Source organism: Solanum stenotomum, chromosome 2, assembly GCF_019186545.1.
Source record: "Solanum stenotomum isolate F172 chromosome 2, ASM1918654v1, whole genome shotgun sequence".
In the NCBI taxonomy this organism is placed as follows: domain Eukaryota; kingdom Viridiplantae; phylum Streptophyta; class Magnoliopsida; order Solanales; family Solanaceae; genus Solanum; species Solanum stenotomum.
The window spans coordinates 14413945-14437452 of record NC_064283.1 but is presented as its reverse complement, the minus strand read 5'-3'; the positions used below and the strand labels follow the sequence as shown (position 1 = coordinate 14437452).

Here is a 23508-nt window from a genome sequence, read left to right as displayed (position 1 = left end):
AGTATAATAAACAAATTACTTCTTATCCCTACTCTTTCAGAAATTACAAAATTTCCTTTATTTTATTGTCTTGCGGATACTTTAATATGCGGGCGGATACTTTAATTTAGAAGCTGTAATCATCAATTCAGTGCGTTCAAAAAGGGATTTTATCAGTTTAGTGCATTAAATAAGGGATTTAAAACAGAAATAAAAATTGACTGCCACAATTCACGCATACGTTTCTTTCATCTACAAATCAATCATTCATAAAACGATTACTGAACTAAAATTTCAAATTTTGAAATTCTCTCTTCCTGTGTTGCGAAAAGCTCTGGAAGGCCGATTCAAAAAATTTTGCAACGTATTTTTTGGTGAAGATTTGTAATGAATATTTCGATCTTGTTAAGTCAATCAGGAATATGGGAAAGTGATGTTAGATACAAGCGATATAGAAAGATGGCATAGTGGTTGGGGAAAATATTTCATTCGTTAATCTTAATTCAGCAATTGCAGCATAATTGAATTTTGATGAATAAAAAAAATATGGAGATCAGATATGTCGTAGAAGGTAATTCATCTCCATTGTGTATTCAGGATGAAATGGCGGTGAAATTGTACATAGAAGAGAAGAAACATGATGTAGGATTCTGTATGTATTCACTATGCATTGATACATCGGATAAAAATGATGAAGAGATACAAAATTTTAATGCAACAACAGGTGCAATTGTGTGTGTTGAAGGTGGAAAAAGGGACGCAAAGGCTCTAAGCATTGTTGAGTCGAAAATTTGTGATTCCTATTACATACCAGAAACGGAGGTGAAAAATTATATATCAGATACAAATGTTTCTAATGTGGAAGTGAAGCAATTGTACAAGGAAAAGGCAACTCTAATAGATGTAATGGCAAAATACAAAATAAAGCATAACTTCAATTTTAGAGTTCAAAGATCTGATAGCAAAAGGTATGCGATACTTCAATCTTATAACATTCTTCATTTCTTATAATTTAGTTGCTATTATGTTGGTCATGATACACAAATAACATGATTGTTCATGGACATGGTTCTTCCAACAATTTAAAAATGTATTTGGTGATAGAGAACAAATGTGTGTTGTATCAGCTAGAAATGAAAGCATAATGAAGAATGTAAGTATTGTTTATCCAAATATTCCTCATTTTGCATGCATATGGCACCTCTGGAAAAATGTGTGTACATACTTCAGGAGAAGCAAATCCATACTAAGTTATTTATGGAAAAGACATAATCGGAAAGATGATTTTGAAAAATTAATGGCTAAAGTGAAAAAAGTAGATGGCAGAGTTAAGAAGTATCTTTAAGATGATGGGTATGAAAGGTGGGCTAGATCTCATGCAACAGTGAACATGGGGAGAATGATGACTTCGAACATAGCGGAATGTATCAATGGTTGCCTTGTTGATGCACGACAATTACATATTATAGACTTTCTGGAAGAAGCTAGAATTCTATTTGGTACTTGGAATTGCAAAAATCTAGAAATAACATCTTATACAAAGGAAACATTAGGGCGAAAAATTGAAGAAATATTGATTATAAACGCGTCCAAATGTGCGAAAATGAAGGTAAATATCTGTATTACAAGTATTATGTTTCTAGTTTTACTGCTCATTATATTGTTAAGCATATCAAATCAAAATTCGTTTAATGTATCTCTAATTTTTAAACATTTGCAGTTGGTTGCATCTTCTGAATATATTTTTGCAGTGTATGAAGGTGGGATAAAATACATTGTTTGTCTTGAGAGGAAAACGTGTTCATGTGGTAGATTTCAACATGACGAGATACTTTGTGCACACGCAGTGACTGTTTTGAAGAAGAGAATTATTAAACATGTACACCCCTACTGCTCTGATTACTATAAACATGATGTATTAACAAACACATATGCAATTCCAATAGAACCAATGCCAGACAAAAGTGATTGGATAGCTCCGAAATGTGTTTTGGAAGAAGTCGTCTTGCCACCAAGATACAAAAAATGCATGGAAGGCCAAGAAAAAAGAGGAAGAAAAATCTAGATGAAAAGATTACCACAAACACAAACTGTTGTGGACAATGTGGACAGGAAGGTCACAATAGAAGACATGTACTCTCTTCCCGAAAGATTCGTGATGCTTGTTTTTAAAAGTACTTTTATGCTTCATGTCTAATAATTCTCAAATTTGATATTTTATTAAGTATGTTTAGGTTACTATTTTATGATGCAATAAATGAAAAATGTCATGTTTTGAATTCTGGTTACATTTTTTATTGTTAATTTCTGATAAAGTTAGTTTGGTATACATTGTTGTGTGTCTGATACTTAATTGTTTGTAAATTTTGTATGGGATAGAATAATAGTATCAATAGTTGTGATGTGTGTCAAAGTTAAAAGAGACAATATGTAAAAAAGGTATCATTTGAAGCAATTATATATCATATACATAATATCTTCTTCTAAATTTTGTATCTACTAATAATAGAGTATCGGAAGTTGTTTTTTTTATCAATATTATATATCATATACATACAATTTTGATATTTGTGGACACAATTGTGTTTCATGTACATAATAATTTTCTGGAAATTTAATATCAGCTTAAAAAAAGTTAGAGTAATTTTAGTATCAATTTTGTGTATTTGATACTTAATATCTTTGTAACGATGTGTGGCAAAGTTAAAAGAGATAACATGTAAAAAAGGTATCATTTGAAGCAATGATATAGCTTTAAAAAAGTTAGAGTAATTTTAGTATCAATTTTGTGTATTTGATACTTAATATTTTTGTAACGATGTGTGCCAAAGTTAAAAGAGACAACATGTAAAAAGGTATTATTTGAAGCATTGATATATCATATACATAATATCTTCTTCTAAATTTTGTATCTACTAATAATAAAGTATCAGATGTTGTATTTTTTACCAATATTACATATCATATACATACAATTTTGATATTTGTGAACACAATTGTGTTTCTTGTACATAATTATTTTCTGAAAATTTAATATCAGCTTAAAAAAGGTTAGAGTAATTTTGGTATCAATTTTGTGTATTTGATACTTAATATCTTTGTAACTTTGGCATGAAAAAATAATATCGTATCAATTTGAGATGCTTGAAGCACCTAAATATCATACACATAATATTATGTAAATGATAATGATTTAGTATCATCTGTTGTGATTTGTACCAATCTTATAAGATATAATTTATACCATGTTGTGTGAAGAATAAAATTTTGTTATTTGTGAAAATAATTTTGTATCATATACTTGATAATTCTATGGAAATTTTGTATCATATTCACTGTAATAGAAGCTGTAGTGATATGTATAATACTTATAATATACAAAAATTAATAAGGTATTAAAATGTATTGAAAACGAATTTAATAGCGACATAAAAATTATGGACATAAAAACTCTTCAAATTTAGAAGTATGAATTACTTAGAAATATAATGTTGACATGGGGAGGAATACTCCAAAACACTTAATGTATCTTCAAAACAATAAAACTTCATATCTTTACTGTAAGTCAGTAAATAAACTACTATTCTACACTTATCAGTTCATCATCTGTCAATGGAATAAAGAACCCTTTAGCCTTGTAGGATCATCATTCTCGTTAACGTATCCCGTCTTGGCCTTGTCGATACCATATTTAAATAACAGTGTTGCATATCTTGAGCGAAGATAATCACTTCGAAAATGAATCGATGGGACCTTCATTTCGTCACTCAGAAATTTAGTAAAAGCAGCTACATACGTTCCGCAATCACTGCAAACAAAAAGAAGATACATTATAAATTGAATAAAATGTGTAAGTAAAGTTGGGTGGATACAATACTGATAGGCTATCGCTCTCTTGTTGCATAATGTCTCGAGCAAATATGTGTTCTTGTGTACTAAAAGTATCATCTGCAGGACTGCAATAATACCTTTTGTACGCATTGTTGATGTAGGACTTGAACAAACAGTTGCAGGTAGTGTATCTGCATTGATCCATGCTTCTTAGTTTTGACTTCTTGCGTAGATAGTAAAAAATTACATTTATGTGTTACAAAAATAAAGAAAAAAAGAACACAATACAAAAAACAACAATATATGATAAAAAGTAGATGATACATATAACAATTGGCAAACACTAGTAATCTGAATTTTTGAGTTACATATGTTAATTGTGTATCATATACATAATTGTATTGTATATTGTACCTGATCAGTCCAGCATTTATATGGCTGTGACATAGTATAAAATTAGTTCTTGTCCAAAGGAAATGCGACAACAAAATCCATATAATCAAACCCAAATAGAGCTGATTTGCCTCTATATTTATCCTCTGATGGGTTCCAATGAGAATGATTATAGCAACATAAGAATTATTTAATACAAAATTAATGAATAAAAATACAATAATACGAAAACTTACTTATTCGCATATGCTTTGCTATAAAGATACATTAATAAAAAAACTTACTTGTTTGCATGTGATTTGAGAAGTCCCTTCTATATACACTGAGAATACTCTTGCATTAAAACTGATGAAACTTGATAGGTGATGTCACATCGTTCAAATGGAGTATATGGGCGAATGTCATCGTCTATTTTTTCCTTGTCCTTATCGTTGGATCCAAAAGTATTCACATAAGGAGACTACAAAATCTTTTAAGACATTCTGTTACGTGGAGCTGGAGTCTTTGTATCAAGATTGTGTTCAGACTCCTTGACTGGAAGTTGGGTAGGTAGTTGGTTGTTAGATAGAAAATAATCATTGTCAGTTAGTTGTAGAGGAATGATTACACTCAGTGGTGCGACATTGATTGGCTCGTTTGAAAGTTTGTAGACAATTGCATCTATGACTGCTTCAGTGCCAGATGAAATAGAAGCCGATGTGGTAGAATCCTACATGATATCAGGGAATTATAACAAAATATTACAATTTACATACACAATTGTTGACATTTTTCAATAAACAGTTTAGAATCAGACCGATGTATCAACAATTATTGGATTTGAAGCATGTTTTTCGAAGTCTTGTTGAATTGTATCAGTAACATCTTTATCACCGCTCAATACTTTTGTATGTAATTGGGGGGCTTCATGTCCTGCATCCTCCTAATAAACAGAATATTACACAGCATTTTGATTTTTTTTCAAAAATAATTGATTATAACAATTCAAAAACTCTTTACTTACCACTTTCTTATTATGAACAATCTCTTCTATCGAAACATGACTATGGTGTGTTGTGGATATATCATCTGTTGAATCTCTCATAGCANATTAAAACCTCATGATTTAGGGTCTAAACGACGTATCTTAGGGGTTAAATAAAATAGGAAAAGACCAAAAGACCCCTGAATTAGCTGTTGTCGGAGTGACTGACGGACGGGACTGACGGTCCGTCAATCAATCGACGGTCCGTCGATTGGGTCCGTAGGTCGAGTCTGCTCAACAGGGCTTCACTAAAACGGGCATAAATTTTTACTCGGAGGTCAGAATTTAGCAAACTCGGTGGCATTGGAAAGATAATTCAATTATATATCTAACCATAGATCATGGGACACATAATTCGTTTTGTGCTAAAAGTTATGACCATCTGAAGTTGACCCATCAATATTTTTCATCTAACTAGCTGCTAACCTCATCTACGGTCAGACCTACGGACCGTGGATCGAATGACGGTCCGTGCTGGTCGACCATAGTTTGTGTCAGAGGCTGGTAAGGGAAGTCTCCATCCACGGACCGTGGTCTGATCTACGGACCGTGGGTCTGTCCGTGAGTCGGGACTTAGCCAAATTTTCTAATTGAGTTCTGGGGAAGTTTTTTGTCACGAACCACGGACCTGCAGGACGGACCGTGAGTCCATCTACGGTCCGTGGATGGTGTCCGTGAGTGCCACATGTAACACCAGAAATCTGAAATCTCTATTTTCTGATACGGGGTGTTACAAGTTATAGTAGAGAAATATATTTTGTTGATCAACAAGATTTTCAATTTTCTTCCTCTGCCTAAAATCATAATGATCCAAGCCTGACGTCGTTACCTTTCTAAACACCCTTTAATCGTTCGATTTTCGATGAACTAATAATCAATAGCCGCTTACACTCTTCAATCATTTGGTTTTCGATGAACTGATCAAATATGGTTCTCCTGCCGTTTACTCCCTTTCCCTGGCCTTGATCTCCTTCACCATATTTGTTGGAATCCTGCTCTCCACATTTGCAGATAAAACGACACCGTTCCAAATAGTGAAGTGTAGGTTGGGTCATAGGTGGGTGATTTAATGGGTAGATCTTGGGGATTCGACTCCCCTCCATTACCCATTCCCTTCATTTCGTCAAGTGCATGTTTAGATGAGAAACATATGTCTTATTTAAAGTTTAAAGGTTAAGATTATATTATATTAACTAATATCATAACCATAGTTAAGTCAACTAATTTTAGAAAACTATTCTCCAAATTTGATAAGAACTCACTATATTCCATACAAAATTTGATATTTATTAATATCATTAATTTCATCTTATATTTTTATATTTAAATATTAAAATTATAGAACATGAAACATTTATATTTAATGTGATAAATAGTAATCTTCAAAAACATTTGCATTCAACACTATGTTTTCTTTTATTTCAAAAAAAGAAAGATAAAAGAATATTTTAAAAAGGGAAAGTGCATAACTACCCCCAACCTATGCCCAAAATCTCTGAGACACACCTAACATTTACTAAGGTCCTATTACCCCCCCCCCCTCCTCCTCGAACTTATTTTATATATAACCTTCTATCCCTTTTCGGCCTACGTGGCATTATCCTTGAAAAAATTATCAACACGCGTTGGGCCCACAAGATAGTGCCACGTAGACCGAAAAGGGGGAAAATTTTATATAAAATAAGTTCGGGAGGGTAATAGAACCTTAGTAAAGGTTAGGTGTGTCTCAGTGATTTTGGGCATAGGTTGAGGGATACTTATGCATTTTCCCTTTTAAAAAAACATATATTTTTCCCCTTCAAACATAATAGCCACATTTTCTCCTTGGAATAATTTTGGTATTTGTAGATCATGAAACATTTATATTTAATGTGATAAAATAATAATCTTCAAAAATATTTGCATTAAATAAACAATGTTTTCTTTTATTTCAAAAAAAAAAAAAGATAGAAGAATATTTTTAAAAAACATATATTTTTCCCCTTCAAACACAATAGCCACATTTTCTCCTTAGAATAATTTTGGTATTTCACGTTTATTTCTAAAAATCTTTCGTCTTTTTTTTTTTATTTCATGTTCTTTTATTTTATGATTTTTTTCAATATTGATAATTCTTCACCTTTTTTTTTTGTTTCTTAACATAGTATAATATTTCAAGAACAAAGTTTGAGAAAATGGCCAAATGACCCCCCAACCTATTACCGAATTTTCAACTACACACCTATTCTCCGCGGGAGTTCTATTACCCCCCTGAACTACTTTAAAATAGAATAAATAACCCCTTAAGTGTTGAGTTGGCATAGAAAGTGTATTTCACTCTCTGAGTTGCCTATTTATTAATTTTTGTTTTTTTTTCTAATTTTTTTTTTCTTTCTCTTTCTTTCTTCTTATTTATCTATACAATTATACATTTTTCACCATTATCATTGTTGAAGCTTTTTCAATGGATGTTTGGAATAAAAATTATCAACAAAAAATGCATTTAATGAATAAATAATTTTTCAATAAACTTATTTAGAATATATCAAACAAATTAACTTTTTTTTTTAAAAAAACATACCCATTAATTAAATTTTTTTAAAGTGATGGATTCAAGAGTAACAAAATCAAAGTACTTGTATATTTAAAAAATATTTTCAAACTTAATAAAAGAAACTAAAACAAAACAATTTCTTCTACATTTTAAAAGAAGGATCCTACATGTTCTCCTAAAATACATGAAGAATCAAAATCAAAAATTCAAATTATAAATTAATCATGAAAATTTTAGAGGGAGAAATAATAAAGAATGGGGAAGAGAGAGAGGATTCTCAAATTGGTGTTACAAATTGATCTTCTCATCCGGGATTATTTTGAGTAGTCGGCGGAATCTTCAAGGGATGAATCTGATCTCGAATGTTCATGACCCATTTAATGTGTATCTGAAATTGTCTAAGGAAGAAAATCGAACGAAATGTAAAAAAATGTGGAAAAATTGTTGAATTAGTTGGATGAAAGATTTGATTAATTAGGACCACTATCTTGTAGACTCTAGAGATTCGGAGTAGATGAAAAGGTGAGTTGAATTTTCGTTTTTATAAAATGTTAGAGATATAAAATTTTATTGAGGTAAAAAATGGTGTTTAATATAGTTAGGTTTGAAGAAATGATTGGGGAAGAAAGAAAGAGGAAGGAGGAAAACTTTAAAAAAAAAAAAATCATTAAATGGTTAAATACACATGTCAAGTGCGTGTATTTCACCACAAGACAGATGCCTGGTAATGACATTTCAGGGAGGAAATAATTCCACTTTAAAATAGTTGACGGGGGTAATAGGACTCCGTGAAGTATAAGTGTGTAGTTGGAAATCCGGTTATAGATTGGGGGTTCATTTAGCCATTTGCTCAACAAAGTTTACTAGTACATAAAATTGTTTAGTTGCTTCTCACCTTAAATATCATACAATTTAATATTTAAATATAAAATACAATACGAAATTAATGATATTAATATATATCAAATTTTGAATGGAATATATAGTAATTCTTACCAAATTTAAGAGTAGTTTTCTAAAATTAGTTGACTTAACTATGATTGTGATATTTGTTAATATAATATAATCTTGATCCTTAAACTTTAAATAAGACACGTGTCTCTCATCTAGACATGCAATTGACGAAATGGAGGGAAGAGGTAATGGAGGGGAGCCAGATCCATATCTGGGTATGAGCTAAATTAAATTAATTTTGATGAATTATTTTTCTAGTGAATCAAAATGTGACACGTATTAAATGAAAAAATTAATTAATTCAATTAATGATCCATTTGTAAATAAGGGTAATAAAGGGACATAAAGGTTAACCCCAAGGGTATTTTGTGGCTAATAGGTTAACATAGTATATTTTGTATCAATTTCAATAGTTTAAAGATATTTTAGGCCCTTCACCGTTGGGCATCCAATTTATATAAAGGAGCATCCAATTTCTATATGTACCTTACTTTTAACAAGTTTTATGTAACAAAATTAACATTATGAGTCAAATAACAATAAATACATCATAAACACAAATACACTACAAAAGTTGAGCAAGTATCTTGTGTTTCTCAAGCTTGTCAAATTGCGATTAATATAAAAGAATAAATACAAAAAATTCCCCTAAATTAATCCACGAAACTTAGTTTTTTCAATATAACTTTAATTCCAGACTCATTGAAAATGTAATTTTCTCCTCTTTCAACCTTCACCAAACCCTCCGGCATTCAGGTTTCTCTCTTCCTCGGAAAATTTTACACTGTGTTTGGCCATAAAAAATATATATATATTTTTTTCTAAATAACCGTTGACTATTTTTGAAAATTAGTGAGAGTTGGCTATGTTTCATTAAGAAATTTGGAAGAAAAAAAAATGAACACACAAGTACTACTATGTGGCAATTCACGTTCTACACAGCATCCTAGTTAGTGTCCTGCATGTATTATGCTACGTAAAACGTATGTGTCTACTTATTCAACTTTATACAAGTTTAAGTGTAACAACCTGAATTTAAGGATCACTTGGCGTATTCTTCCAATATTGTAGATATCATTATCATTTTGTACTGCTGGTCACAATCACCAAACAAAGCCACCCTTTAGGCCTTTACCAATCTAACATTATTACCTCTAATCTTAAAAAGAGGAATAAAATGATTTTCTCAATCCAACACCAAAAATGAGCAGAAGTATAAGAAGAGGAATAAAATGATTTTTCCAATCCAACATTATTTACTTGTAGTGAAAAATCACTTTAACTTAACAAAACAAAATTCTAAGATTTTCCCTTTACCCCATAGCAGATTTGTAGTTCCACGATCCCTTGCATTTGCTGTTCTTTACCTTCCGAAGTGACCTAGAACTAGACTCACTCCGAAATGAGATTGTACGTTGTCCTCCGGTCAGATACACTGTGAAAATCCTCAAGTCAGCTTATCTCAGTCCAGTATCACCTTTACACCCATCTGTCTGAGTAGTCATGTTACCTGACACGATGGTAGCAACTAGAGTACAATCCACATATAAATGGCTCTTTCACACAAACTGCTTATATCACATCTTAATCAAGAACCAACTTCTTCACCCATGATCGTGTTAGACTAGTTCTACTATGCTCAGGTGAAAAGCCTGATGTGTCCAGTTTCTCTGAAGCAACTTTGTCAGAACCTCAATCTGTTGTTTGATTAAATAGCTTTCCTTTCTTCACTGGTTGCGATCAGCTTCTGTCCAGCCAGATACCCTATTGCAGGTGAAAAAAATAAATTAAGCTAATAAAACAGCTTGGTTTTCATCTGTGGTGTGACGGTGTAACTGTGACCACAGACTTACTGAGTAGGTACAAACTAATGATACAGTACTCCTTAGATTTTGATGTAAATATCACAATCAGATTTTTACATTCCCTTGTAAAATTGTTCTTAGAAAGATATCCACGTATATTCAGGTCAATATACCAGCCTGTCTAAAAAAGAGAAAATAAAACAAATAGGAAGTATTTAGCAAAACGTAGCTGCTGAAAACGATAACTTTCTTTTCATAGGTATTGTGGACATAACTATAGATATCTAAGTTACTCCCCAAGATTTCAAAACAGACTACCTGCTTTAGCTCTGAGATTAAGAAAAGGAGTATGAATGCAACTTTTGAAGTAAATCAAATGTTTCAATAATGTGGTGGCAAGATGGTCTCGAGTAATACTTAAAATCTTTTCTCAAACATCATTACTGTAGAATTCCTGTACACTGAAATGAATTTTGTAAGGTAAAATAAATCTTTTAGGAGAAATGAATATGCAGTGGAAAAACATACTATTGTTATCCCTCTTTCTGTCGATTATGCAGAGTTTCTGTTTCCACATGCAATATTACTACTAATGTAGAAGATTTTAAGTTGTTAATTAGTGTTTTTGACCCAATATACCCATTAGTGATTCTGCAGTCCTAGAAATCCAGATCCCTTTGAAATATCATCTGACCCATGAATTGTGAAATGAAGAGCACATTACAAGATTAGCATTTCAAGCCATAAGCTGGATAATGCATGTGAAAGTGTGTGTTGGCTTCAAGAACCATCTATTCTAAGCATTTCAGTAAAACCTTTCAGGTAAAGGTGAAGTCAGTAGCCGAGCACAGGGGAAACCAAGAAAATAAAATTAGTTTTATTGAAAAAAAAGTGATTTCATAAATAAGCATGTATTAAATGTTGAAAGGTACAACATGATATGTATCAAAATTCAAAAAGAAGAAAACCCATTTTCTTCCACCCAAATTACCCTGAAGCTTTAAAGAAAGAGGCTTTAAGAAGATTCAAAATGTACTGGAAAAAATGTAAATACACGAGAGAACAAAAATAAAAGATGAAAGTTTTAACTTGTATAATGCAAGGGGAGGACACTTATACACCTAAATCAAAATACTAACACTTCAACCCATCCCTTCTATTATTATAGTGAACAATAATATAAGAGGAGTTCCATACTTCAAGTGTGTTACTAGGAAAGCATCCGATGCTACACAATTCATAGACAAATGCCAGATCCCAGAAGAAAGTCTTTAAAACTTCCAATTTTCTTCATTAATTTTTTGGGCATGCAGTATGCAAATGGGAAAGATGAAAGGAGTGCTGTAGCATGCATACCAGGAGAAGGAAGATCTGCTCCCTATTTATCTGTTAGAGACCACTCAAGTTATGACTGCACACAGCCACTTCATTGTTGAAAATGTCAAAGCCCACCACAAAATGATCATCTTTTATAACACAAGGAGTTATGTAACAGCCACCTAAACAGCAACTTCTTTGCATTACAGTTCAAAAATATTGTTGTGCTTGAATTATGCATGTATTCATAGTTCAGGCACTTTTGGGAGATCTGCTTCTCTGCAGTATTTGGCTCCGGTAAAATATTTAGTGTCAGAGCAATATTCAGCAATTTGGCACACTAAAAAAGTTCCAAAGTGCACAATCAGGCTTGTGTCTACATATTCTTGCGACAATTGCTTTAGTCAACCTTGTAACAAGTTAGATCTTGTCCGAAACTTGAAGCAAAACGGAATAAAAAATCTCAGTCCTTCAGAAAACTAAGATGTCTGACAGCCCATTTTCCTAACCTTGTGTTATTGTATTCTTTGGAAGAGTCAAAAACTCTTGCTAACATAGGGGCTGTGGGTTGAAATGGCATCTTCTCAACAAAATCTTCAAGCTCATCAAAGAATCCATGCAGACCATATAACTTTATCATGGATTCGTAATGCTCTACTTGTGGTATAATAAAATAATCTTGACTCAGTGAATTGAAATACTGTCCACCCAATTTCACACAACCCTGAGAAATACATGCAAGCAGTACAGCTTGGAAGGTTGTACTATCTGGCTTCACTCCATCCTCCTTCATCAACTCAAACAATTTCAATATTGCTTCACTTTGTTTGTTATAATAACATCCAAGCATCAGAGAATTCCAGAGAACAACATCTTTCACAGAAGTCCCAATGAAAACATTCAGTGCATAGTCAAGACAACGACATTTGGAATACATATCAACCAAAGCTCCTCTGATAACGATGTCCAAATTATAACCATTTCTAATCAAAAACCCATGGATTTGTTTGCCTTGTTCACGAGCAAAAATATTTGCACAAACCGCCAAGAGAGTAGCAAAAGTGAATTTACTAGGTGTCGCCTCTTGTTGCATTTCCCAGAAAATTCCTAAAGCTTCTTCACTCATCCTATGACGAGCATAGCTACTCAACAAAGCATTCCAAGAAACCATATCTCGGAAATGACGCATTTCGTAAAACCAAGCTCTAGCCTTTCTCAAGTTCCCACATTTCCCATACATATCAAGAAGGGCATTAGCAACACTCAAGTCGGAGTAGAAACCATGCCTATACATGTATCCATGAACCTGCTTCCCCAATTCAAGATCTGAAAGCCGTGCAGAAACATTCAGGATCAAACTTACAGTCACACGATCAGTGTTCCTCATATCGTTGCACATTAAAATAATTAACTCCATTGCTTCATCCCATTGTGAATTATGTGCATATCCTGCTAGCATTGCATTCCATGAAACTATACTGCGTTCAGGCATCCTATCAAAAAGCTCCCTTGCTAACCTGGTTTTCCCACTCAGCGTATATCCTGACACCATAGAAGTCCAATGAATCAAATTTTTAGGGGATAGTAGGTCAAAAATTGTCCGAGCACACACTAAATCCCCACATTTGGCATACACATCAATTAGAGAGCACGAAACAACCTCATCCTCTTCATAACTAATCTTGATAATTAATCCATGAATTTGAATTACTTCACGAAATCCTCTAAAACTAGAACAAGCAACTAGAGCATTTGAGACTGTAAATGTCAGCGGCCTCACATTAAGACTAATCATTTTGAAAAACAGAAAGACAGACTCTTTTCCATTACCCATCTCAAGATACCTCCTAATAATCACATTCCAAGTAACAGCATTTGGTCTCTCAATTTCATCAAACATTCTTCGCGCATCCCCCATTCTCCTACACTTCCCATACACATCAACAAGCGAACTCCCTAAAATCACATTACCACCAAAACCATATTTAAAAACAAGGGCATGCACCTGTCTAGAAAGCCAAAGCGCCAAGATAGAAGCACACGAAGCAAGAACACTCGCAAAAGTAACCTCAGCAGCAAAAATCCCAGACTTATGCATATCAGAAAACACACCCAATGCCTTCCCAGCATACCCATTTTGTGAATAAGCAGTAACCATAGCATTCCAAGACCCACCATCTCTTTGAGGCATTTCATCAAACAGCTCTCTTGCATCAACCAAACACCCACATTTACCATACGCTTCAATTGCTCGATTGAGCAAGAATACAGGTGGGGTTGGAGCAAAACTAACCAAATGCGACTCGACTTTACGGACTTCAACAATGGCCTTCTTTGATGCACAGATTCTGAAGAGATGAACATAGAGAGCAAAGGGGAAAGGAACTGGAGCTGAGAACAAAACAGAGACAGCTTTTCCAAGTCGACCCAAACGAAGATGGTTGATGATTGTAGTTGTTAAGGCTTTCGCTTGTGAAGATGTTGCCCCTTTGGAGCTGCAGGGGGTGGTGGGTTCGCCATTGATGATATGGTTCAGGACGGAAGCTGCGTTCATACCCATGCAAGTTGCATGGAAGATTGAATTCTTGATGGACAGTTTAGAGATTCAAACTGTAATTGGATCTCATCAAACTAACAAACAAATTCACAAACTCAAGCTTATATTATTTCATTTCAAATGAACCAAAATGACAAGAGTTGCTTAGAATCTAACACTGTTTCATTGTTCCGCATTATATTGTATTGTATTGTATTGTTATCATATCTACAATATTTATTTTTATTGTTAAATTTGTTGTTATGTAACGATGAAAATCCCATTTTATGGAACAACAGATTTGGTGTGTTTCCATTGTAACTTAATTTCTTTTTTCAATTATATCCTTTCATAATATTTCATATTACTAGTTTACCCTTTACCCAACATTATTTAATTCTAGTCAAACCTCATACACTAGAATAATTAAGGATATTTAATAAATTTATAAATTACAATACAGTATGATACAGTCAAACCAAACAATAAAAATGTTATTAAACAACAACAAACAATACAGTCTAGCCAAATATTGTATCTATCATACAGTACAATACAATAGAGTACATTATGAAACAATGGATAACAATGATCCAAACAAAGTGTAAGTTCCAACTCCAAGATTATAAACCAAATATCTGTCCATAAATTATAGTGTTATTGAAAAACTGTTATGTTAGGACCATGAAAAAAATTATCTAATATTTGCCCATNAGCAAAACTAACCAAATGCGACTCGACTTTACGGACTTCAACAATGGCCTTCTTTGATGCACAGATTCTGAAGAGATGAGCATAGAGAGCAAAAGGGAAAGGAACTGGAGCTGAGAACAAAACAGAGACAGCTTTTCCAAGTCGACCCAAACGAAGATGGTTGATGATTGTAGTAGTTAAGGCTTTCGCTTGTGAAGATGTTGCCTCTTTGGAGCTGCAGGGGGTGGTGGGTTCGCCATTGATGATATGGTTCAGGACGGAAGCTGCGTTCATACCCATGCAAGTTGCATGGAAGATTGAATTCTTGATGGACAGTTTAGAGATTCAAACTGTAATTGGATCTCATCAAACTAACAAGCAAATTCACAAACTCAAGCTTATATTATTTCATTTCAAATTAATCAAATGAGCTTAGAAACTAACTCTGTTTGGATCATTATTGTTCCGTATCTTATTGTATTGTATCCTTATCATATCTATAATACTTTTTTTTATTGTTACTTAAAATGTATTATATTATATTGTTAAATTTGTTGTTTTCTAACCATGAAAATCCTCATTTTATGGAACAACCGATTTGGTGTGTTCCCCCATTGTTATTGAATTTTTTTTTTCAATTATATCCTTGCATAATATTTCATATTACTAGTTTACCCTTTACCCAATATTATTTAATTTTAGTCAAACCTCATAGCCTAGAATAATTAAGAATATTTCAGTAAATTTATAAATTACAATACAGTATAATACAGTCAAATCAAACAATAAAAATATTATTAAACAACATCAAACAATAGTACAATACAATACAGTATATTATGAAACAATGAGTAACAATGATCCAAACAAAGTGTAAGTTTAACTCCAAGATTATAAACCAAATATCTGTCCATAAATTATATTACAGAAAAAATGTCATGTTAGGACCATGAAAAAATTATCTAATATTTGCCCATATATGTTTAAAGGATATTCAATTACAAAATAAGAAGAATAATTGACAAAACTAGGTTCTATGAAAACTTTGCCCTTCAATTGTCATGATAAATTGGCCAAAACTCATAAAAATAAAAATAGCACTGAAATCGATTTAATTTATATAATTGAAATACAGTTCTTCGTATTTTAATGAAGTGAAAACAATTATATTCTTGGGATCGTTTGGTAGAATATATAAAAATAATGTTAAATAGAGTGTATGAATAATATTTGCATTAACAATTCATGTATTAGTTGTGCTTGCATTAATTATACATAAATTATTTTTATGCATTGTTTGTTTGATGCATTAAAAATAGAATCCATTGCATTATAAAAATTATTTACATAGTATCCTTCATTATGGTGGAAAAGATATAAAAAATGAATTGAGGGAAAATTGGGCCTTTAATTGAGTTAATGCATGCAGTGGCTGACCCAGAATTTTCGTTTAGGGGGTTCGAAAAATGAAAGTATAAACTTGTATATAAGACAACAAAACAAAATTTCAAAGAAGTAGTAGTATATAGTTTTAGTGGCGGACCCTTGAACTTTTTTGGGTTTAAAACCACACTTTTAGCATGTTTTATAAAATAAAAAACTAAAAAAAATGTGAAAACGGAACTGAAACTAAAAAATAAAATACTAACACAGGGATTTGAACCCTTGACATGAAGCTTAATTTCAAGGGGACCTACCGCTGGGCTATAAACTTCTCCTTGTTATTAAGGGAATTCAAAATATATATATCCACAAAAATACAGAAGATTACCTTATATATACAGTGTAATTTTTTTGCTGAGGGGGTTCGGGTGAACCTCCTGGAACCCACATGGGTCCGCCCCTGAATGCATGCATTAAAAGTTAAAATCATTGCATTGCTAATACCTAGAAATCCATGGTATTAGATAATGTTTTTAAAAATGTTTTTTTGGGCTTTTTTTGGGGCGAGTCTCAAGGCGGGGATCACCAAAAACGCATCGGGACGCAAATGCAAGGCGTAGATCCAAAGGGCGTAAGTTTCAAGCGTAAAAACGTATGCTCTGGCCTTTTTCTTTTGAACTTTTTTTGCTTTAAATCATATTTTTATTATTGATGTAATGATGTTTCACAATTAGTAATTGTAATACCTTTTTCATCATTATTGGTGATTAATACCTTTCTCAAATAAAAATCTTAATATTTTTTTTTTATATATTATAGGTTATTTAATAAATATATTTGTAAAATAATTGAAAGTTTTACTTTTACTTTTTTAGTAATAAAATTATAAAAATATACATGAGACTACACTTTGTAGAACCATAAGACTTATGTCCTGTGTCTTGGTTGCTTACGTCTCGTCCCGTATTGCATAAAACGTCTCGCCTCACGCCCCTGCTGTTTAAAACACTGGTATTAGCAATACTTACCTTAATACACAATAGAGTGACATTAGTTATATATAAGTTGAAAAAGAGTACCAAACAAGATACTATTAATACACAACGCTAATATGTACATTATTTTTTTAATACACTCTACCAAACGACCCCTTAGTATACAACTTAAATTAGTAAAAACCATACTTAATGATTGTTGCTGTATTTTGTGGCCATTACTGTTGCACTTAGGCTAAACAGGTGTTATCATGGTTGTTATTATAGAGATGTTGGTGTCGCTCATAAAACAAAGAAAATTCATGAGAATTCATACATAAAATTAATTATACTACTAATTAAGATAGAGATTTTATTTCTAAAACTGAATAACTAAACCCATATCCTGGCCAACAAATAACTTATTTTAAGAAGTATGCAATGACAATTTTATTTTTAATACGACAAATCAAACAATTAACAAAAAAAACAATATCAATATAAGTATAACTAATCTCAACGAATCAAACAATTAATAAAAATATAATATCAATATAAGTATAACTAATCTCAACATAATTTATCCAACATAGCTTGTAGTCAAATCAAACGATTCCTCGAAATGTACGGTTTTTAATTATTTGGCACTTTATGCTAATATCTTTATAGGCTAAAAATTGCAAACTATTATGGGCTATATACGGAAGTTGTATCATTATGGGCCAAACTTGTAGTTCCATATGGACTTTCTTTCCCTCAAGACCATTTTACGAAACCCTAGCTCCCTTATAAACCTAACAATCCGTCATTTTTCATCTTCTCACACACTCTGTAAACCCTAGCTGTACACCCAATACCTACAATCATGGCGGAGAGAGGAGGAGGGGAGAGAGGTGGATTCGGCCGTGGATTTGGAGGACGTGGTGGGAGAGGTGGAGACCGCGGTGGACGGGGCCGTGGAGGCCGTCGTCCACGTCGTGAAACAGAGGAGGAGAAATGGGTTCCGGTCACAAAGCTAGGAAGGCTCGTTAAGGATGGCAAAATCCGCTCACTTGAGCAAATCTACCTTCACTCACTCCCAATCAAGGAGTTTCAAATCATCGATACTCTCATCGGTCCATCTCTCAAGGATGAGGTGATGAAAATCATGCCGGTTCAGAAGCAGACCCGTGCCGGACAGAGAACCAGGTTCAAGGCGTTTGTTGTTGTAGGAGACGGGAATGGTCACGTTGGTTTGGGTGTTAAGTGCTCGAAGGAAGTCGCTACTGCTATTCGTGGAGGAATTATATTGGCTAAGCTATCAGTGATTCCAGTGAGGAGAGGTTACTGGGGTAACAAGATTGGTAAGCCACACACTGTGCCTTGCAAGGTTACAGGGAAATGTGGGTCTGTTACTGTGAGGATGGTGCCTGCTCCTCGTGGTGCTGGTATTGTTGCTGCTCGTGTCCCCAAGAAGGTCCTTCAGTTTGCTGGTATTGAAGATGTCTTCACATCTTCTCGTGGATCCACCAAAACCCTTGGCAACTTCGTTAAGGTTCGATCTTTTAGCAGATCTTGCATATATCATTATTTTTAATTGTGTGATGATTCTATTATATGTATCTTCTAATACTATAACATGCGTATAACATTATAATTTAACAAAAAAGTTCAATTTGACAGTACATTTTGTTTAAATAAGCTAATGTGGAGATGACAACCGGGGAGTCTTTTCCAGTAAAACTTTTTGTAAATTGCCTTGAGCTTGATGTTAATAAAGAAGTAAAGAATGATCTTTCTATAAGAAAGTTATTATCTGTATCAATATATGGCTACAAAGTTTTCAAATTTTAGGAAAAATTGCACTGAAACTTTGTAGATTATTACAGAGATGGTAACAATTGTTAGTCTTATAGTTCCAAATCTTGTCATTCTCGAGAACAAGATTGTTTGGTTTAGTTCCGAAAGTATGGATGTATTAAGAGTATAGGTTAAATTGGGATAGTGTGTGCGTCTGCCTGTGACTGAATTCAGTGTTGAGCAAGTCGAATTGTGGGGTAGGAGCAGTACCATTATTGATTCTTACCATTTCCTGCAATACCTGTGCTGCTATGTGTGATGAGCACTTTTGTTCTTAAAAAGGCATAAAATGACACTATGTAGATGGCGTTTGGATTGTGGCTTATCGCAAGTGTCTATCCAAACACCATCTTAGACCTTGTTTAAATGAAGGGAATATAACTCATAGCATAAAAAGGCATATATTTGCTGTTTGTGTTGTGGATGTGTTTTGAGTCTGATGCCACTCATATTATGTATGCAGGCTACCTTTGATTGTTTAATGAAGACTTACGGGTTCCTGACCCCAGACTTCTGGAAAGAGACTCGTTTCACCAAATCTCCATTCCAAGAGTACTTTGATATCTTGGCAAAACCAGCGAATAAGGTTATTGTCTACGCCACCGAAGAGGCAGCGCCTGAGAGGGTTGAGGCTTGATTCATTAGATGTGTTATGAGACCTGTTGTTTTGTTCTAGTAGTTCTCTTCTCTCTGATACGTTAGTATTCTAAATTTTGTTCTGTTTCTGAGGGGTGTTTTCCGCAGACTTGCAAAACATAATGTTCCTTGTTTTGGTTTGTTTTTCAACAATACATATGAATTTTCTTAATTTGATCTCATATTTTTACTGGATTAGTTCTCTTATCAGCTGACATGATTAGCATGTTTCATTTTACCAGAGGTTAGATTGTTGTGTGGTTTGTTAAATCCATCTTCCAAGAATTTATCTACTACCCTTTTACTCCATGGCCTTCATTAATAAGAAAAAACCTTCTATTTCTGTCAACTTACCTGGCCTCCCCTTGCTCTTTCCACCGTCTGGGGTCTCTTTTTCTCTGTACCTCTTCCACTATTTGGGCTCTCTTTCCTCTGCTCCCTTGGTGCTAAGTGTGCAATGAGGATGCTTGTTAATCACTGGGTAACCTAGCTCAATCCAAGAATACTCGAAGTCTCTTATTACTATACAATTAGTTGATATAGTTATAATGTGGATCAATTTTTGCCCTTTCTCTGTCAATTTAATCACATGATATGCCAACTCAACATATAAATTTACCCATCTATCACCAGATATTACTTCTTTTACCACCATCAAAACTTACCCATATACACTAGATCCATTAAAATAAACTATTTACCCGTCTTTCATTTCTTTTTGAAAAATAAAAATTAGAAATAAGGCAAAGGTCATGCATCTATTGTCTTGATGGAATATCAAGTCCAGAAGGCATGGAGTCATCTGGTTTTGTTAGATAAACCACACCCAGCCATCCCTTTTGAACAGCTACTACTAGTAGTTTTGCTATCACTGTTTAATGCTACAATCACAAATACCAACTATATATGCAGCAGTTGATAGGTTTGTTTACTTGTTTATACACTTTTAACCCTAAAAGAAAACAATCATACTTCTGGTATAATGAACATGCATGCTATCATGTTGGAAAAATAAGAGAGATATAAAGTCAAAAAAATTCGTAAACAAATCTGGGCAAGTGAACAAAATATTACTACCAATGAACAAGAAGGATGAGATTATAGCCTTCCAAATACGAAGCTAGCATTTGGCTAATTATATCTAATAAGCTGTAAAATTGGATCAGATTTTAATAACTAATCCACTCAATTTTTCAAGTTCCAAATTTCAACCAGAAATAACATCTCTGTTTCCACCAATGGGCTTTTGTACAATAATAAGAAGCTGTGTTAATTCTTTGCTTGTTCAGTTATAAAATCGACTTTCACAATTTTTATCAATTTCACCCTTAAATGCATAGTTTTCTCCACTTAAACTCAAACACACATTCAAATAATAAGGCAAAAGTTAGAAAATGACCTACTCTTTTTGTTGTTTACCATTAGATTTTATTTTTATAAAAAAAAATGGTAATCCCATATTTCCAAATTGCTATAAAAATAAATCAAAACATATAGCCGCTAGTTTCTATTTTTTAAAATCCTGTAGGACCATGATAGTTAATTGTCATTTTTTTCTATCTTTACTTGGGTTAATTCTTCGTGTTAGAATATCTTTTATTTTGGGCAAAATTTTAAAGGAAAAGACAATATATTGAATATTTCATTTTACGGATTATTATTGGTTCATGTCTTCTAGAAGTGGAATATACATACACAAGAATAGTCATTAAACTTAATCTTCTAAGGAGACTTGATTATTGTCATTGACTATAGCAATTTTCATTCCTTTTTAATAATATAATAGTCGGATGGAATATAATAACGATAATATATTCAAAGCATTTGACAAGTAAAGAATAGTTGAATTTAGTGATGAATTCAAGATTTTCAATAAGTAAATTTAATATATAAAATAGTAAATGACAAAGAAGTCAGTATAATAAAATTCACTTAATTGGAAAACAATTAAAATATATTATTATGATTTTTTCTTGAACAATGGATCTCCACAATAGAACTTTTCAAGAGTAAATCAACTTCATGTGTTATTTGATTGGTTGAATTTGTGATCTTTTAAAAAAGTTGAATTCATTTTGTTGATTACTATCGAACATTCTCATTGATTTAAACAAGGTCTCTAATATTTAATTTTAAATCATTATTTTTGAAATATAAATCAAATACACTTTATATGCATAATGTAATTCATTTGAATCCTCTTGATATTACATAGGTCAATCCCTAATGGGATACCCACTGGAGGGGTCTCAAGTTGATCATTAAATGAGAATTTTTTCAATAAGATTTTTTTTTTCTACTTTTAAAGATCAAATTTGAATTTTTAATCAAATATAAAACTTTTTAAAATCTATATGATCATAACTTTGAATTTTACTTGTTAATTTAAAATATTTGATTTGTTGGATTAAAATAACAAGGTGTTGTGTAAAGATTAATAATTGCTAATTACGATGTTGATACATTAGATGATAATTTTTTTTTATATTAGACAATCATAATATTTTGATAATGCTTGGTTAAGCAACCTACTTATAAGTAATTAATACTTCCTCTGTCCCTAACTATTTGTCCACTTTTAAATTGATATACTTACTAAGAAAACAATTAATGACATAGTGAGTTTAGCATTTTACCCCTATTAATTATGAAGTGGATGAAAAGTTTTACATTTTTCAATGTAATTAGTCATTTAATTGAGAGTATAATAGGTAAAAAAAATTTTGTCCTTTCTTGATTTGTCAAAATGGACAAGTAATTAGGGACAACTATAAAAGAAAAAGTGGACAAGTAATTAGGGACAAAAAGAGTGTAAACCTAAATTGTTGAGAGATAAATCTTTCTCTAATCAAAACTCTAAAAATAACTATATTATAAATGCTATTATGTATATTTTTTTGGTTTCCCACCCGGTGTTTGGTACCCATATTGGAGTTACCCGCTCCCTAACAAAGGTGTCCGTACCCAAAAGGGCTCGAACCCAAGACCTCTTGGTTAAGGATGAAGGAGTACGTACCATTCCATCACAATCCTTGTTGGTTAATGCTATTATATTATTGTATGAGAATAATAATTTTCAATATAAAGAAATTCAATTTTTTTCTCAAAGAAAAAAGGAAAATAATTATACTAATACTTTAAATTTCAATCTATAAAAAACTATAATTCAAATATGGAAAGAGAATCTTCAAACTTTCTCCTAAGAAAGGATCAATCATGATAATATTTAACTTTCAATTCATAAAAAATCAAAATCCAAATATTACAAGAAAATCTTCAAACTTTATCCCAAAAAAGAAAATTAATTATAATATTACTTTAATTTTTTCCATAAGAAAACTAAAACTTCAAATATGATAAGAAAATCTCTAAACTTTCTCCAAAAAAATAAAATAAAATAAAATCAATTATGATAACACTTTAACTTTCCTTTCATAAAAAATTAAAAACTAAAATATGATAAAAAAATCTTCAAATTTTATTCCAAAAAACAAATCAATTGTGATAATAGGTTAATTTTACTTTCATAAAAAATATGTTGAAACTTTATCTCCCAAAAAGGAAAATCAATTATAATAATACTTTAACTTTCATACCATAAAAAAGGTCAA

General features: G+C 32.3%; 2 protein-coding genes across 2 annotated transcripts; one reads left to right on the top strand and one right to left on the bottom strand.

The window, feature by feature from the left end:
• Positions 1–9846: 9846 nt before the first annotated feature.
• LOC125857021 (pentatricopeptide repeat-containing protein At3g26540) lies at positions 9847–14487 on the bottom strand. The gene is made up of 2 exons (XM_049536690.1): positions 11876–14487; positions 9847–10478 (listed from the first exon to the last, which is right to left on the bottom strand). The coding sequence occupies exon 1, from the start codon at positions 14394–14396 to the stop codon at positions 12300–12302; it is 2097 nt and encodes a 698-aa protein (XP_049392647.1). The 5' UTR covers positions 14397–14487; the 3' UTR covers positions 9847–10478; positions 11876–12299.
• A 3690-nt stretch (positions 14488–18177) lies between these two features.
• On the top strand, positions 18178–20063 carry LOC125854505 (40S ribosomal protein S2-3-like). The gene is made up of 2 exons (XM_049534083.1): positions 18178–18956; positions 19725–20063. The coding sequence occupies exons 1-2, from the start codon at positions 18288–18290 to the stop codon at positions 19896–19898; spliced, it is 843 nt and encodes a 280-aa protein (XP_049390040.1). The 5' UTR covers positions 18178–18287; the 3' UTR covers positions 19899–20063.
• Positions 20064–23508: the final 3445 nt, after the last annotated feature.

Coding starts and splice junctions, on each gene's coding strand:
- LOC125857021 (XM_049536690.1), bottom strand. CDS start 14,396: ATGGGTATGAACGCAGCTTCCGTCCTGAACCATATCATCAATGGCGAA.
- LOC125854505 (XM_049534083.1), top strand. CDS start 18,288: ATGGCGGAGAGAGGAGGAGGGGAGAGAGGTGGATTCGGCCGTGGATTT. Junction 18,957..19,724: donor CCCTTGGCAACTTCGTTAAG/GTTCGATCTTTT, acceptor TTATGTATGCAG/GCTACCTTTGATTGTTTAAT.